This window comes from Pristis pectinata, chromosome 30, assembly GCF_009764475.1.
Source record: "Pristis pectinata isolate sPriPec2 chromosome 30, sPriPec2.1.pri, whole genome shotgun sequence".
In the NCBI taxonomy this organism is placed as follows: Eukaryota; Metazoa; Chordata; class Chondrichthyes; order Rhinopristiformes; family Pristidae; genus Pristis; species Pristis pectinata.
Genome location: NC_067434.1, coordinates 3,275,997 through 3,292,649, shown reverse-complemented (window position 1 = coordinate 3,292,649; position 16,653 = coordinate 3,275,997). Strand labels below are relative to the sequence as shown.

The following is a 16,653-nucleotide window of genomic DNA, read 5'->3' as shown; positions in this document are numbered from 1 at the left end:
CATGGAAACAGGCCCTTTGGCCCAACTGGTCCATGACAACCAAGATGCCCATCCAAGCTTGTCCCATTTGCCAGCGTTTGCCCTATAACCTTCTGAACCTTTCCCATCCCAACAGTCTTTTAAAAGTATTTATTGTACCAGCCTCAACCACTTCCTCTGGCAGCTCATTCCACATACATACCACCCTCTGTGTAAAAAAAAGTTGTCCCTCAAGTTCCTATTAAATCTTTCCCCTCTCACCTTAAACCCCTCTAGTTCTTGATTCCCCAACCCTGGGAAAAAGACTGAGTGCATTCACCCCTCATGATTTTATACACCCCTATAAGATCACCGCTCAGTCTCTTATGCTCCAAGGGAAAAAGTCTTAGCCTGTCCAACCTCTCCATATAACTCAATCCCTCGAGTCCTGGCAACATCCTTGTAAATCTTTTCTGCACTCCTTCCAGTTTAATAACATCTTTCCTATAACAAGGTGACCAAAACTGAACACAATACTCTGAGTGCAGCCTCACCAGCATCTTGTACAACTGCACCATGACCCCCCAGCTTCAGGACAGTGTCCCAAATGATGAAGGCCAGTGTGCCAAACACCGTAGGGCATGGCTATTGATGCACGGGGGCACTACTGTGCATTCAGCACTGGTGAATCAATGGGCACAACAAAAACTTGACAAGAATCAAACACACCAATCCTTTAATTCAGATTGTAAATCCATCAGTGCAATCATGCAGTTATTTTTTAATCAACCAGGCAACAGTACATCAAAAAAGCACTCCAACTCATGGGGGATTCATTTCAAGTGAAAAATCTTCAGTAATGAACTTTTCAGGATGATAACCAAAGGTTTACCAAGGAAAATAGATTCTTTTCTGCACTTTACACAGTTACTGCTCAATTGTAAATAATTTGTCCTCCAAATATGCTTTAATAAATATGGTCATAAATCCAAATAGTTTACAATATAATCGCTTTGCCTCTAAGGGGAAGAAAAATCACATATGCCACATTAAAACTCAAGAGTTCAGTCCAATCATCGTTAATTTCATTGTTAATTTGAAGCATCAATTCACAGATTGTTCACGGTCAGTTTACAGCACTGGGCCCCCTCACACCAGACCTTTTTGGCAAATAACAACTTCAGCCACACACGCTCCAGATCCTGGGAAGGTGCCATTATCACAGAAGAAGCAGTTGCCTGGCACGTGGCAATGTTCACTTCAAACACCAAAGTTCTGATTCTAATCCATAGTAACTGCTTATTCAACTGTTACCAGTAATTCAAATTTTAATTCAATTTGCCCAACTACCAGGGTTTCTCGGTTCAGAGGGTTGAGTTTCATATTTAGCAACTTGAGGGAAGGCATAGAGTTGAGAGTCTCAATTGGCACCTCTGGAAAAAACAGAAAAAAGATAAACTTGCACAACACACGTTGTTATTGACCATTGTTACGGACTCAGTGAAAGTCCCTTTAAGATAGAGAGTGTGTGTGTATGTGTGTGTGGGGCGTGCTTACGTCAATAGAAGATAAAGGACGTAATGACGTTGTTGAAGAAGGCAGAAGAAGAAGGAGAGAGAGAGAGAAGGGAGAGAGACACCAGCCTGCTAGTTTTCTCTATCGATGGATGAGAAACAATAACTGTGGCTGCCACTGAAATCCATGTATGGAAGTTGGAAGTAATCCGGTGGAGTTCACTTTGTTGCTGACCTGTAGAAGGAAACAGGTATTTGTGTGTGGACGACCACGATTCGGATGCTTTTCGGGGTGAGGAGGTCACTACCGAGTAAACACTGAAGTGTCGCTGGGGTTCCATCGTGGAACATTTGGATTTCGTATTTACTCTCTCTATGTTTCTCTACGTCTACGTCTTATCTTCAGACAATGGTGGTTGTTGAAGAAGCCCTTGCTCGTGTTTCACCTTATGGCTTGCGGAACTGAACTTTAAGAACCATTCCGGAACTTGGAGTTTGGGACTTTGAGACACACACACACGACGAGTTTAGTTTTGGGGTTAACGTTCAAAGTTTAACATTTTTGAATTCTAACATACTAACATTTTTACTTTTATTTTACGTATTATCATAAGTAGTGATTAATAAAATAGTTTTTAACACTGAATCATGCTCAGTGTGTTTCCTTTGTTGCTGGTTCGTGACAAAATCATTTCTCCCTCACCAGTAATGTGTTCATTGGTTACTCACACCTGAGATCTTGCCGTGCAAAACCTAATTCTCACATTTCCTTAATGTAACAATATCACAGTTCAATGTTTAGAGGGAAGATGGATATTAAATTTTGCATTAAAGTCCCAGTGAGTGTCACAGAATGCCAGGAGAGAGAATTCTACACTGATCACCAGCAGGTGCTCCTTCAACTCCAGGAAGCTGGAGAAGGACTCACACTTTCTCTCTTTCCTCAGCAAGCTCTAAACCTCCTGAAGAGCTCCATGCCATTTACCAGAATGAAACCAGGTCCAAATGGCTGACACCAGTAGCTGCGGCATGTCTGCTTTGTAAAATATATTGTTACCAGTGAGGAAAGGATGGCAAGGGCAGGGGTAGTGACATACAGAGAAATGCAGCGCGGGTTGAGTCACTTCTCTGTGGACAAACTGGGACTCCAGCCTGTGACTCACGTGCTAACTTGCACAAAAGTAGGATTATGGTTTTAAGATAACTAATCAGTCAAGATTGTACTGACTGGTCGGGCAGGCTTCAAGGGCTGAATGGCCTATTCCATAAACTGTTACTTGTCAATCAAAAAGCTGCAGATGCTGCAAATCTGAAATAAAATCAGAAAGTGCTGGAGTAATCAGCAAGTCAGGCAACGTTTGTGGAAGGAGATGTTCCCTTTGTCCTATCCAACCCTCCCGCACCTTCTTGCAACTTAAAACTAACTTGTTTTCTCACTTTCCAGTTCTGACGAAGGGTCTTTGACCTGAAACATTAACTCTGTTTCTCTTTCCACAGATGCTGCCTGACCCGCTGAGTGTTTCCAGCATTTTCTGTTCTTTGCCAAATTAAGTTTACTAACACCAATAATCATCGACAAGGGTTCCCATGTCCCCAAACACTTTATAAACCAAAAATGGAAACATTACAACTTGAGGGGAAAGAGGCATCAGGAGTCACTGTGAATCACAGAGAGATACAATATGGATCCAGGCCCTACAGCCCACCAAATCCACACTCAGGATCAAGCACCCACTTTTACACTAATTCTGCCCTTAACCCATTGTATTCTCCCCGCATTTGCATCAACTTCCCCCTAGATTTCACCACTTACCTACACACTAGGGGCATTTTACAGTGGCCAATTAGCATACCAGCCTGCAAATCTTTGGGATGTGGTAGGAAACTGAACACCAGGAGGAAACCCACTCGGTCACAGGGAGAATGTGCAAACTTCACCAGACAGCACCCATGGTCAGGAGTGAACCCAGGTCTCTGGAGCTGTGAGGCAGTAGCTTTACTAGCTGCGTCACTGTGCTGCCCTTGGGTTGTTATCCAGTTAATAAGGCAATGCAGGACCTTTACTCCATGTCTAGCCCATGCTGTATCACTGATGGGTTTGCCTGCACATGCCATTAGTCCCAGCTCTGTAATCCCAAACCTCAGCCCCCAACAAGTGTCTCTGCATCACAGAAGCATGGAAAACCGATGACGCCAGGATGCTACTTGGCTCCTCATTTCCGTGCCATTTGAAAATGAGCCTAATCCTAGCTCAATCTGTATCTCTGCAGGCCACAGTTCTATAAATGCACATGAAGGCACCTGTTCAGTGTGAGGAAGGTTTCTGTCTCCATCTCCTTAACAGGTCGTGAGTTCCAGACCCCCATCTCCCTTTGGGGACAACATTTCTCCTCCCTCTAATCTTTCCCCCAATTATTTTAAATCTCCACCCCTGGTCTTTGATCCCTCTGCTACGGGAAAGTGGTGCTTCCTAGGTACCTAGGCTCCCCATAGTTTTATACACTTCAGTTAGGTCTTCCCCCAGCCTCCTCTGTTCCACAGAAAACAATCACAGCCTGTTCAGTCTTTCCTCACAGCTAGACTTTTTGAATTTTCCTATTCCAGCAATATCCTTGTAAACCCCTGCATTCTCTCCAGCGCAATCACATCCTCCCAGTAATGTAGCAACCGGGTCTCTATGCAATTTTGAAGCTGAGGCCTAACCAGTGTACACAGTTCTACTATAATCTTCCAGCAAATTTCTGTCCAGACCAAGAAACACCCTTTCACCACCTCTCTCTGCTTTCTCTATCTGAGCCATTTTGTATATTCACAGTGGTCCCCTTCGGTTCCATGAGCTGCACTTGGCCAAAACCCATCATCTTCCATCATTTCTCCAATCAGAATATTTTGTACATACCAATTATTCTTGTAAACATTACTGCATTGTTTCTATCTTATAGCCTTTTTCTTTCTCATTGGTGTATTAAGCTTTCTCTTTTATTCCAATAGGTTCGTTTTTATGCTAATTTCTTGTTTCAGATCTAGACCTTCACCATCCCACTCCCTGACCCTGCAAATTAGTTTATTTGCCTCCTGTATTTACATGCTATTTTTGTTCAATCTGAAGCTCCCCCACAGAACAACTTTCCTTTGTTCCAGGACTCATCCCAACATGAGTGCAAATCCTTACCCACTGCAGCCACTCTTTCTGACCTGCTCAGTCTTCCCTTCCTTGATCTACCTAGTGCAGAAAGCAACCCAGAGACTATCACCATGCCTAACTCGGAAATAAACCAGGTAAAGAATAAATGAAACTGGGTGCAGTGGTGGGTAGTGTGGGGACTATGGATGGAAAGGGTTAAGCAAAGAGAAAAGAGGATATTAAAAGAGGGAGTTCAATCACCATTCCAAAATACTGCGCATGGACGTGGGAGCTGCAGTATCCAGAGGAGGTCGTGCTGGTGCTACACTCAGCATCAAAGGGAAACTTCTTCACTTGCAGGAGTCATTCCTTGTAAAAAAAAAAGATGGTCGTGGTTGTTGGAAACTAATTTCAGCCCCAGGACATCACTGCAGGAGTTCCTCAGGACAATGTCCTTGGTCCAACCACCTTCAGCTGCTTCACCAGTGATCTTCCATCAGAGGGTCAGAAGTGGGGATGTTCCACTGATGTTCAATTCTATGTGCAACCCCTCACAACGTGATGCAGCCCATGCCTGCATGCAGCAGCACCTAGGTAACATTCAGGCATGGGCTGATAAGTGGCAAGTAACATTCGCACCACAAACTTGTCAGGCAATGACCATCTCTAACAAGACAGAACCTAACTACCTACCCTTGACAATCACTAGCATTACTATCATTGAGTCTCCCACCATCAGTATCCTGGGGTCACCACAGACTCAACCAGACCAACCACATATACAGAGTGGGCACAGGACGCGGTCAGGGGCTGACTGTCCTGCAGCAAGTGACCCACCTCCTGATACCCCAAAATCGTTCAATAAGGAATATGATGGAATACCACAAAATGCATCTGCACTACTCGAACAGAGCATCCCAAACCCCCAATCTCTACCACATAGGTAGACAGTGTATGACCACTCCAGCACCTACATATTCCCCTCTAAGTCACACACCATCATGACAGTGGAAGCACATTCCATTCTTTCATCATCACTGCGTCTAAATTCTGAAACAGTCATGTGGGTGTACCTTCACCAAAAGATTGCAAGGGTTCAGGAAGGTAGCTCACTGCCATCTTCTTGAAGGCAATTTAGGGTAGACAGTAAGTGCTGGCCTTGCTCTCACCAGCCACATCTGAAACATGAATAAATGAAACAAATAACCTAAAATACTCACCAGTGATCTCATTTGCCTCTAGGTTAATATTTTCCAGTGTTGTCAGCTCTGTTAGCTGGTGCGGGAAGGTAGAGAGCTTATTCCTTGCTAGGTTTATAGTTTTCAAGTGTGTCAGAGTCTTGACTTCATCAGGCAGCTTTTTCAGGTAATTGCCTTCAAGGTTTAATTCTGAGGACAAAGATTTGGTAAAATAAACCAACTTAATAAAGCAGACTTCTCCAAGAGAAACAGGGAAGAAAACTAAATCCAAAATACAACTACTGCAGATGCTGAAAATCTGAAATTCAACTAAAAATTTTAGAAACATCAGCAGGGCTGGCAGGGTCCACAGAGCCAGTGTTTCGGTGATGTTATAGATGAACTCTCTCCACAGATTCCACAGGAATTAATGATTATTTCCAGCATTCTCCACTTTACTGAAGAAAGCCAAACTTTTCCTTCTGTCAGGCTCCTTGGGACAGCTGGATCCAAAATTGGCTTGGTGATAGGAGGCAGAGGGTAGTAGGTGGATGGGTGTTGTTCTGACTGGAAGTCTGTAATAAGTGGTGTACCACAGTGATTGGTACTGGGGTCTTTGTTGTTTGAAATTTATGTAAATGAATTGGATGAGAAAGGAAGGGGTCTAATTAGTAAGTTTTTAGGTAACACAAAAAAATTCTCGCAGGACATATAAATGGCAGAGATATTAGGAGTGTTGATGCACAGAGACTTTAGGGTGCAGATCCATAGTTCCCTGAAGGTGGTGACACAGGTGGATAGAGTAAGGAAGTCATGCTGAAGCTACAGTATATAAATCTTTAGTCAGGCTGCACTTGGAGTGTTGCGTGCAGTTCTGGTCGCCCCATTATAGGAAGGATGTGGAGACTGGAGAGGGTGCAGAAGAGGCTCTCCAGGATGCTGCCTAGATTAGAGGGTATGAGCTATAAGGAAAAGTTGGACAAACTTGGGTTGTTCTACTTAGAGTGTTGGAGGCTGAGGGGAGACCTGATAGAGGTTCTTAAATTAATGAGAGGCATAGATAGGGTAGACAGTCACAATCTTTCCCCCAGGGTGGAAATGTCAAATACCAGAGGACATGCTTTTAAGGTTAGAGGGGGGAAGTTTAAAGGCAACGTAAGGGACAAGTTTTCTTTTTACACAGAGAGTGGGAGGTGCCTGGAATGGGTTACCAGGGGCAGCAGTGGAAGCAAGTAGTTTGGAGTTTAAGAGGCTTTTAGAATTACAAATGAATATGAAGGGAGTGGAGGGATATGGATGATACACATGAAGGGGACATTTCATATAAATTAGCATCAAGATCAGCACAACATCGAGGGCCTAATAGCCTGTACAGTGCTGTACCGTTCTATGTTATATAAGGCGGTGAAGAGGCATTTGGTATGCTTGCCTTCATAGGCTGAGGCATTGACTCTAAGAGTTGGGATGTCACGTTGCAGTTGTACAAAACTGCGCATTGAGTATCGTGTATAGGTCTGCTCACCACACACCGGGAAGGATGTGGGAGCAATAGAGAGAGTGCAGGAGAGATTCATCAGGATGTTGCCTGGAATGGAGGGCTGTGGTTATAGGGAGAGATTGGATAGGCTGGGTTTGTTCTCAATGGAATATAGGAGGCCGAAAGGTGTCCTTATGGAGGTTCTAGGAGTTTATAAAATTATGAAGGGGATAGTCAGTCTTCTTCCCAGGCCAGGGGAGTATACAGCTAGAAGGCAGAGGTCTGTGAGAGGGGTGAAATTTAAAGGAGATCTGAGGGTCGTTTCTCACACAGAGGGCGGTGGTTATCTGGAACGAGCTGCCAGAGGAGGTGGTGGAGGCAGATACAATTACAAAACTTAAAAGGCATATGGACAGATACTTGGATAGAAAAGGTTTAGCGGGATACAGGCCTAATGCAGGCAAATGGGATTATCACAGACGGGCATGGAAAGGGGCCTGTTCCTGTGCTACATAATTCCATGATTTCATGATATAGGTTTCATTCTTTGTTCTGGTTCATCCAATGGTAAAACCACTGACAAAACATGACCTCTCTTATAAGATGATCTATTACAAGAGAATGTGAGTGTAAGGGTAAATAAGTTTTACTACAACTGTATAGGGCCTCAGTGAGACCATGACTGGAGTACTGTGTATAATTTTGGTCTCTCCTAAAGAAGGACATTCTTGCTATAGAGGGAGTGAGCAAAGATTCGCCAGACTGGTTCCTGGGATGGCAGGGCATGTCAGATAAGTCGGCTCTAAAGATTAGAAGAATGAGAGGTGACCTCACTGAAAGACATTCAAAAGCATCTAGTGCTGTAGAAGCAGAGTCTTTGAATAGTTTGAAGGAAGAGCGGATAGTTCCAAATTCCTGCACGAGGGCATCCTGCTCATCATTCAGGTGTTTATCAGAGACAGAGTTGAGTTCTGGTCGTTACTTTACTGGAGGCCAGGCCAGACTAAAGGCCCTCAGAGTGAGGTCACCTCTGCAGCAAAACACAAAAATGCAACTGCTCTGCAACACAATAATTTGAATCCATCACATTTCAATGAGAAGGAACCTTGACATTCAGACTCTTTTCAAAGTCAACTGGTTAAATAAAGACACTGTCCTGACGGTTCACAAACCCAGCGTGGTTACACGGCTATGACTTGCGAGGTCTGTATTTGGTCTGAACAGAGTTAATCAATCTCAGAACAGCGACTGGAATCCTGTGCTTAGCCTCAGAGCTCGAGCTGTTGGTGTTCACAGTCTCAATTGTTCTCCAGTGATCCTGCTGCATCAGCTGGAGACAAGGTCAGATCAAGCTGGTGATGAGACAAGTACCTACATCAGCAGGTCGGGTCTCCCAACCTGAGCAAGGAAATATTTGTGATAGAGGGACTGCAGCAAGCGTTCATCCGACTGATTCCTGGAATGGTGCGTTTGTCCTCCGTAGGGAGGTTAAATAGAATGGGCTTGTACTGTCTTGGGATTTGAAGAATAAGAGATGATCTCATTGACAGACAGATGGTTTGTACAAGGCTTGACAGCTGAGATGCAGGGAATACATTTCCCCAGTACAGGATATCTATGAGTCATAGTCTCAAATATAAGGTCAGCTGTACAGAATGGAGATGAAAATAAACTTCTTCATACAGAGGGCAGTGAATCTTTGGAACCCTCTAACCAATGGAGTCATGGAAACTCGGTCCCTGAGGATATTCAGGACAGATCAATAGATTTTTAGGTATTCAGGGAATTAAAAGTTATGGATTGAGGGCAGGGCAGTGGCACTGAGGTAAAAGGTCAACTGTGACCTTATCAAATGGGAAAGCACGTGTGAGGGGTTGAATGGTCTACTTAGATAGACACATGAGTGATAGAAAAATAGGGGGCTTTGTGGGAGGGAAGGGTTAGATAGATCTTAGGGCAGGATAAAATGTCAGCACAACATTGTGGGCCGAAGGGCCTGTACCGTGCTGTAGTGTTCTATGTTCTAAACCTTTCTGGCTTGGAAGAGATGGAAGAATTGTGGGCATAACCAGGCAATTGCAACTTCAAAACAGAAACGGGGTAATAAATTATACTTTTTAAACAATGCATCCTTTATATAGTTTTATAGTGACATGCCCTTAATTGACGCTGTAGCTGTTGTCAGGAAAGGGACAGTAAATTTACTCAGTGTCAACCACCTGAGGTTCTTGTTATCATTGATAAGACACAGGTAACCCGGAGAAGCCTTACCCCGCAACTGGTTAAAGTTGGTCATAAAGTCACCGGTGATGGATTTCAGTTCGTTGTTTTCCAGAGAAATGAAGTGAATGTTCCCCAGCACGTCCTTCATAACTTTGAAGAGTGCAACTGGAAAAGAGGTTAACTTGCAGTTTGACAGGTCTGGGAAAACGAAGATAACAAATGTACGCTGTCAGAAGGAAAACAAAGAATCAGAGAAGTTCACAGTTCAGAGGATGCCATTGCCCTGTACCTTCACTTTGACTGGATTCCAAGTAACCCATTGTGTCCTCTGCCCTTGTTCTGGTTGGATACGACTTAGCCCATTGTTCTGAGCCTTGTTCCAATTAGGCTCTTCCCCTCGTCCCGTTCCTTTTACTTCCCATGTTATCTTTTGTATTTGCTCTTTTCCAAAGATGCATCTACTTGTTTTTAGAAGCTATTTCCATTTCTGCCTCCCCTGCAGTTTCTGGTTAGTCTCTAAATTCTCCTCATCTATTTACTCTTCTGATGCAGATCCTAGAGTCATAGACTTATACAGTCCTACGGAAACAGTCCTTTTGGCCCCATGACGACCAAGGTGTCTTTCCAAGCTAATCCCATTTGCCTGCATTTGGTCCATATCCCTCTAAACCTTTCCTTAGCCATGAACCTGTCCAAATGTCTTTTAAATGTTGTAGTTGTACCCACTTCTGCAGCTTCCTCTGGCAACTCATTCCACATACCCACCACCTTCTGTGTGGAAAAGTTGCCCTCAGGTCCCCTTTAAACCTCTCCCCTCTCACCTTAAACCCAGGCCCTCTAGTTTTAAACTTCCCTACCCTGGGAAAAAGACCGTGACCAGTCATTCTATCTGTGCCCCTCATGATCTTATAAACCTCTATATGGTCATTCCTCTATAGCTCCAGGGAAAAAAGGCCCAGCCATCCAGCCTCTCGTTATAGCTCTAGCCCTCCAGTCCTGGTTAACATCCTTGTGAATTTTTTCTGCACCCAATGTTGGTGTCGTCCGCAAACTTACTAACCACGTTAACAACAATGTCATCCAAGTCATTAATACTGATGACAAACAACAGTGGACCCAGTGCCGACCCTGCAGCACACTGCTGCTCACAGGCCTCCATTCTGAGTAAAAGCCCTCCACTAGCACCCTCGACTTCTTCCACTAAGCCAATTTTGTATTCAACTGGCCAGTTCACCATGGATCCCATGTGATCTAACCTTCCAGTCTAGCCTACCATGCGGGACCTCGTCAAAGGCCTTGCTACGGTCCACATAGGCAACGTCTACCTCCCTGCCTGCCCTCATCAATCCTCTTTGTCACCTCTTCAAAAAACTCAGTCAAATTCATGAGACATGATTTTCCACGCACAAAGCCATGCTGACTATTCCTAACTAGTCCTTGTTTTTCCAAATGCTGGTAGATCCTGTCCCTCAGAATTCCCTTTTAATGATAATCTCTCTAGTCACAGATTCATTAATCAGTGGAAAGATTTTTCCCTAACTACCCTTATTAAAATTTAGGATTCATTTAGCAACTCATGTAATTGTTACCTAATTCCTCTTCTATTGAGTTATGGATTAGCACTATCCCTCTTCTTGGCTTTGTCATTCTTCCTAATTTTACTTTAACACTGCCTCTGAACTTTAAACAACAAATCCCTATTTATAAACTTCAGGTCCCATGTCTTTCATCAATTTCTGTTCCCACTTTAAGATAGACTTACCCTGATCCTTTAGTTTCATTTGCTCTCACACTCCCTTTAAGGTCTACTTTTTCTTTCTGAAATATATCTCTTCAGTTCTTTCCCAATTTATTTTAAATTCCCTCTGTCCAATGAAGTGGCCTCTCTTTGCTGCTGCAATAATCTACAGTCACACTCAGTCTCTGTTCTTCCATCTCCCACATTATTTAATATTGTGTTCTCATACCCTAGTTTACATTTATATATTGACAAGAGCCATGGTCCCAGCACTAACCCTGGGAATGCCTCAACAACCACCTCATTAATGATCACCAAGCTCTTCTCTTGCTTTCTATCCTTCAACTGATTTCTTATCCATGTCGACCACGCTCCTTCATATCCTATTGGTAGCTTATCAAATAATTCTGAAAATCTGTATCACCGCCACAAGATTTCCTCATTTTCAGAAAGAATTCCATAAAAATTTGTCAAACATACCATTCTTAAGTAACCCATGTATAGACATTATTTTTACTGTAATACTAGAAATTTACCCAACTACGATATAAGCTTCATAAGTCTATAGCCATCTGATATAAATGTCTCATCAAACAGGCCTGGAGGGCTCGCGCAATTTTCTGAGGGGAGGAGGAGGGAAGCCACAGAGGGGTTTTAAATGAGGGACTTCCATCCCAATCCTTCAGCTACAGTAGACCCAGTGGTGGACAGGAAGCACACCTGGGACCTGCTGCAAGCAGGGTGCAGGCAGCAGTTTGGGATGAGCAAGGATTAAAGTGCTCGTTCACTTTCATTCCCATTTCCCGCCAAAATCGAAGGCAGAGTTGGCAATCCTTTACGAAGAGATTTCCTTCTGTCCCTAATTGGTCTTTCCCTCTTCTGTGGTGATCACCCAGTGTGAGTTGTGGGGCAGGCTGCCGGCATTGATTTTGCTCTTATAACATGAAGGTTAGGCACTCCAAAGTAATCACTTAGAGCCAGGCAGTGATCAGGGTCAGGATTTGCAAAAGGCCACTGCACATACAGGCATTTTAATCAACTCCATATTTTTTATACATTCATGGAGTTACATTGCACAAATGCAGATCCTTCCGCCAAACTCGTCCATGCAGACCTGACCTAATCCCATTTGCCAGGGGCCCATATCCTTCTAAAACTTTTCAATCCATGTTCCTGTTCAAAGGTATTTTAAACATTGTAATTGTACCCTTGTAATTGTACTCTTCTGGCTGTTCGTTCCACATACCCACCACCCTCTGTGTGAAAAAGTTGCTTCTCAGGTTCCCTTTAAATCTTTACCCTCTCACCTTAAACCTATGCTCTGTAATTTTAGACTCCCCTACCCTGGGAAAAGACTGTCACTACCTACCCTAGCTATGCCCCTCCTGATTCTATTGCCGGCCTGCACTTCCCTGGCTTGTCCTTGCAGCCCTTCTTAAACAAAAGCACAACATTGGTCATCCTCCAGTCTTCTGCTACTCACCCATGGCTAACAAAGGTACAAAAATCTCTGCCAGGGCCCAGCAATTCTATCCCCTGCTTCCCACACCTGGACAGGCCCTGGGAATTTATCCACCTTATGAGCTTCAAGACTGCCAACAGCTCCTCTTTTGTAAAGTCAATATGCTTCAGGATATCACTGTTCTCTTGCCTAGGCCTCACTAGCTACCATCTCCTTCTTCACAGTAAATACAGACAAGAAGTATTCAGTTAAGAGCTCACCCATTTCCCATGGCTGCACACATCAATCACAATACTAATCCTTACAGAAGCCTCAAGTCCCACACCACCAGGTTAAGAACAGCTACCCCCCTTCAACCATTTGGTTCTTAAACCAACCTGCACAACCCTAATCACTACCTCAGTATCACAACATTATTATCACTGTTGACAATTAATTGACTTTCAATTTTCAAGCAAAACTACTCTTTCCATCCTGGAGACATCAGAACCAACTACTGTATTCCTTCAGTTTCTCTCCGACAACAGGGATCAGGATTGGCACATCAAACTTTACAACTCAATTTATCAAACTGTACCTGTGCCAGCTGTCTGAAAAGAGATTGTATTCAATACCCCAGAAACCTATCTGTAGAGTAAGGGTATGCAATGTGAAATTTGGCAAGAGAAATGAAACCAGGCTGATGCCATGCCCTTGTCTCACTTTCTCCATGCACAGGGGCCATGGTGCAAGGATATTGTTCACGTGTCATTCCAGAGGAGGATTGGTTACTACAGGGGGAACTGTCAGCCTGTGTGTGCACTGTACCACTGGGAAGTTCTGGAAAGTATTTGCCACCTGCTCTCGCAATATTTCCTGTTTGTGTTTTCTGGCTGCACCGCTATGTTTTCTGTGCACAAATCACGATTCCTTCACCTCCCCCACACCAGCATTTCCCGTCCTTGCATATCCTTTCCCATTGGTAAAGGTCCTAACCACCCTGGCTCTCCATCTGGGCCTGCAGTGAACAAAGGTAAAACACAAGCCTGGAGTTGTCTGGTAACCAGCTCCCGCATCACTGCACCTCCTATATTTTCCATTGTTCTTCCTGCTCTGCCCTTTGGGTTCTGAACCATGTTTTGTACCACACTGGTTTGCTATAAGCAGAGTCATGCTTTCAGACTGCAGCCACAGTAGCTGGAACCCAGATAGTTTTACACTGCTCTTTCCAGAGGAATGTCCCTGGGTCACAGAGTGTGAACTTCAATCGGAGGCAGCTGCGTGGAAACCTGATTCCCCAAACCAGAGGCTCAGCTTCACCTCAGGGCACTTACCCAACGTGTTCCTGCCCTCTGCTACCGTCTCATTGACGATCCGAGCAACTCTCGCTGCGTCCTTCGCCATTGTCACTACAACACAATGACAGCAGGTAAACACACAACAAACACTGTTCATTCACAACAACCTGTCGGTAAAGTTTCAGCCGTGAGAAAATCCAGTGACTTCTCAAAAATCAGAATACTCCCGCTTCTTGGGACGTGTCATCAGTGTGAATCCGGGGTAGAGGGGGCATCAGGGGTACAGAGAGGACAGGGTGTGGGGGGTCGGGGTACAGTGGGGACAGGGTACAGAGGGGTCAAGGAGTACAAAGTGGGTACAGAGGGAGTTGGGGTTACATGAAAGGGGTTAAAGGCATCAGGGGTACAGAGAGGACAGGGGTATGATGGGGGTACATCAGGGGTTACGGTGGGGGGGGGGTGACATGCTGTAACTCCTTGGACCCCACACCAGTGAAGTCCGGGAGCTGTGATTCAGGGCACCGGCCTGGGGCCGGACTGGAGGTGCTGGCACCCACCCAAGCTCACCCAGCCCCTTCCAACCCCCTCCACCTCCCACCTCCCACCTCCCCTCCCCTCTTCCCCTCCCCCCTCCCTCCCCTCCCCTCCACTCCCCCTCCCCCTCCCTCCCCTCCACTCCCCCTCCCCCTCCCCCTCCCTCCCCTCCACCTCCTCCCCTCCCCCTCCCTCCCTCCCTCCCCTCCACCTCCTCCCCCCCTCCCCTCCCCTCCCTTCCACCTCCTCCCCCCCTCCCCTCCCCTCCCTCCCCTCCCTCCCCTCCCCCTCCACCTCCCTCCCCTCCCCCCCACCTCCCCCCCTCCCCCTCCACCTCCCCCACCTCCCCCCCTCCCCCTCCACCTCCCCCACCTCCCCCCCCTCCCCCTCCACCTCCCCCCCCACCTCCCCCCCCTCCCCCCCCCACCTCCCCCCCCTCCCCCCCCACCTCCCCCCCCTCCCCCTCCACCTCCCCCCTCCCCCCCTCCCCCCCTCCACCTCCCCCCCTCCCCCCCTCCCCCCCTCCCCCTCCACCTCCCCCCCTCCCCCCCTCCCCCTCCACCTCCCCCCCCCCTCCACCTCCCCCCTCCATCTCCTCCCCGGCACCGACCGGCCGGACGAGCTCACACCGGGCCCGGGGCCGCGCCTCCCCCGGCCGAGACTCACCCGAGACCCGGGACTCCGCACCGGCGGCGGCGGCGGCCCAGCCCGTGCCTCCGGCTCCCGGCTCCCGGCTCCCGGCTCCGACTGCGGCTGGGACAGGGGGCGCCGCAGAGCCTCGGGCCGGGGGTGGCGACAGGCGGGGGGGGAGGTGCGGAGGAGTCAGAGGGGGGAGGGGAGAGGGAGGGGAGAGGGGGGGAGGGGAGAGAGGGAGGGGAGAGAGGGGGAGGGGAGAGGGGGGGGAGGGGGGGAGGGGAGAGGGGGGGGAGGGGGGGAGGGGAGGGGAGAGGGGGGGAGGGGGGGAGGGGAGGGGAGAGGGGGGGGAGGGGAGGGGGGGAGGGGAGAGGGGGGGGAGGGGAGGGGAGGGGGGGAGAGGGGGGGGAGGGGAGGGGGGGAGGGGAGAGGGGGGAGGGGGAGAGGGGGGAGAGGGGGGGGAGGGGAGAGGGGGGAGGGGGGAGAGGGGGGGAGGGGGGGGAGGGGGAGGGGAGAGGGGGGGGAGGGGGAGGGGAGAGGGGGGGGAGGGGGGAGGGGGGGAGAGGGGGGGGAGGGGAGAGAGGGGGGGAGGGGGGGAGAGGGGGGGAGAGGGGAGGGGAGGTGGGGGGGAGGGGGGGAGGGGAGGTGGGGGGAGGTGGGGGGAGGGGGGGAGGGGAGGTGGGGGGAGGGGGGGAGGGGGGGAGGGGGGGGAGGGGGGGAGGGGAGAGGGGGGGAGGGGGGGAGGGGAGGAGGGGAGAGGGGGGAGAGGGGGGAGGGGAGGAGAGGGGGGAGAGGGGGGAGGGGAGGAGAGGGGGGAGGAGAGGGGGGGAGGGGAGGAGAGGGGGGGAGGGGGGGAGGAGAGGGGGGAGGGGAGGAGAGGGGGGGAGGGGAGAGGGGGGAGGGGAGGAGAGGGGGGGAGGGGAGAGGAGGTGGGGGAGGAGAGGGGGGGAGGGGAGAGGAGGTGGGGAGGGGGGAGAGGAGGGGGGAGGGGGGAGAGGAGGGGGGAGGGGGGGAGGGGAGAGGGGGGGGAGGGGGGGAGGGGGGAGGGAGAGGAGGGGGGAGAGGGGGGAGAGGTGGGGGGAGGGGGGGAGAGGGGGGGGAGGGGGGAGAGGGGGGAGAGGGGGAGGGAGAGGGGGGAGGGGAGGGAGAGGGGGGAGGGGAGGGAGAGGAGGGGGGAGGGGAGGGAGAGGAGGGGGGAGGGGGGGAGAGGGGAGGGGAGAGGGGGGAGGAGGGAGGGAGAGGGGGAGGGGAGAGGGGGGAGGGAGGGAGAGGGAGAGGGGGGAGGGAGGTAGAGGGGGGAGGGGCGGAGGAGGGGAGAGGGGAGAGGGGGGAGGGAGGGAGAGGGGGGAGAGGGGGGAGAGGGGGAGGGAGGAGAGGGGGAGGAGAGGAGGGGGAAGGGGGAGGGAGAGGAGGGGGAAGGGGGAGGGAGGAGAGGGGGAGAGGAGGGAGGGTGGGGGAGGGGAGGGGGGAGGGGAGGGAGGTGGGGGAGGGGAAGGGAGGGAGGTGGGGGAGGGGGAGGGGAGTTAGAGGGAGAG

The 16,653-nt window shown here is 48.8% G+C and overlaps 1 protein-coding gene across 4 annotated transcripts; it reads right to left on the bottom strand.

Moving 5' to 3' along the window:
• Positions 1–680: 680 nt before the first annotated feature.
• On the bottom strand, positions 681–15,321 carry lrrc20 (leucine rich repeat containing 20). 4 transcript variants are annotated; one of them, XM_052041550.1, is made up of 5 exons: positions 15,152–15,321; positions 13,988–14,062; positions 9,523–9,672; positions 5,817–5,984; positions 681–1,391 (listed from the first exon to the last, which is right to left on the bottom strand). In XM_052041550.1, exons 2-5 carry the CDS (start codon positions 14,055–14,057, stop codon positions 1,258–1,260), a joined length of 522 nt encoding a protein of 173 aa, XP_051897510.1. In that variant the 5' UTR covers positions 14,058–14,062; positions 15,152–15,321; the 3' UTR covers positions 681–1,257. The 4 variants fall into 4 exon arrangements, with proteins under 4 accessions (XP_051897510.1, XP_051897509.1, XP_051897512.1 ...); XM_052041549.1 differs by lacking the exon at positions 681–1,391 and adding an exon at positions 1,441–1,707 and having other exon boundaries at positions 9,523–9,639; XM_052041552.1 differs by lacking the exon at positions 681–1,391 and adding an exon at positions 1,461–1,707.
• Between the last annotated feature and the right edge of the window lie 1,332 nt (positions 15,322–16,653).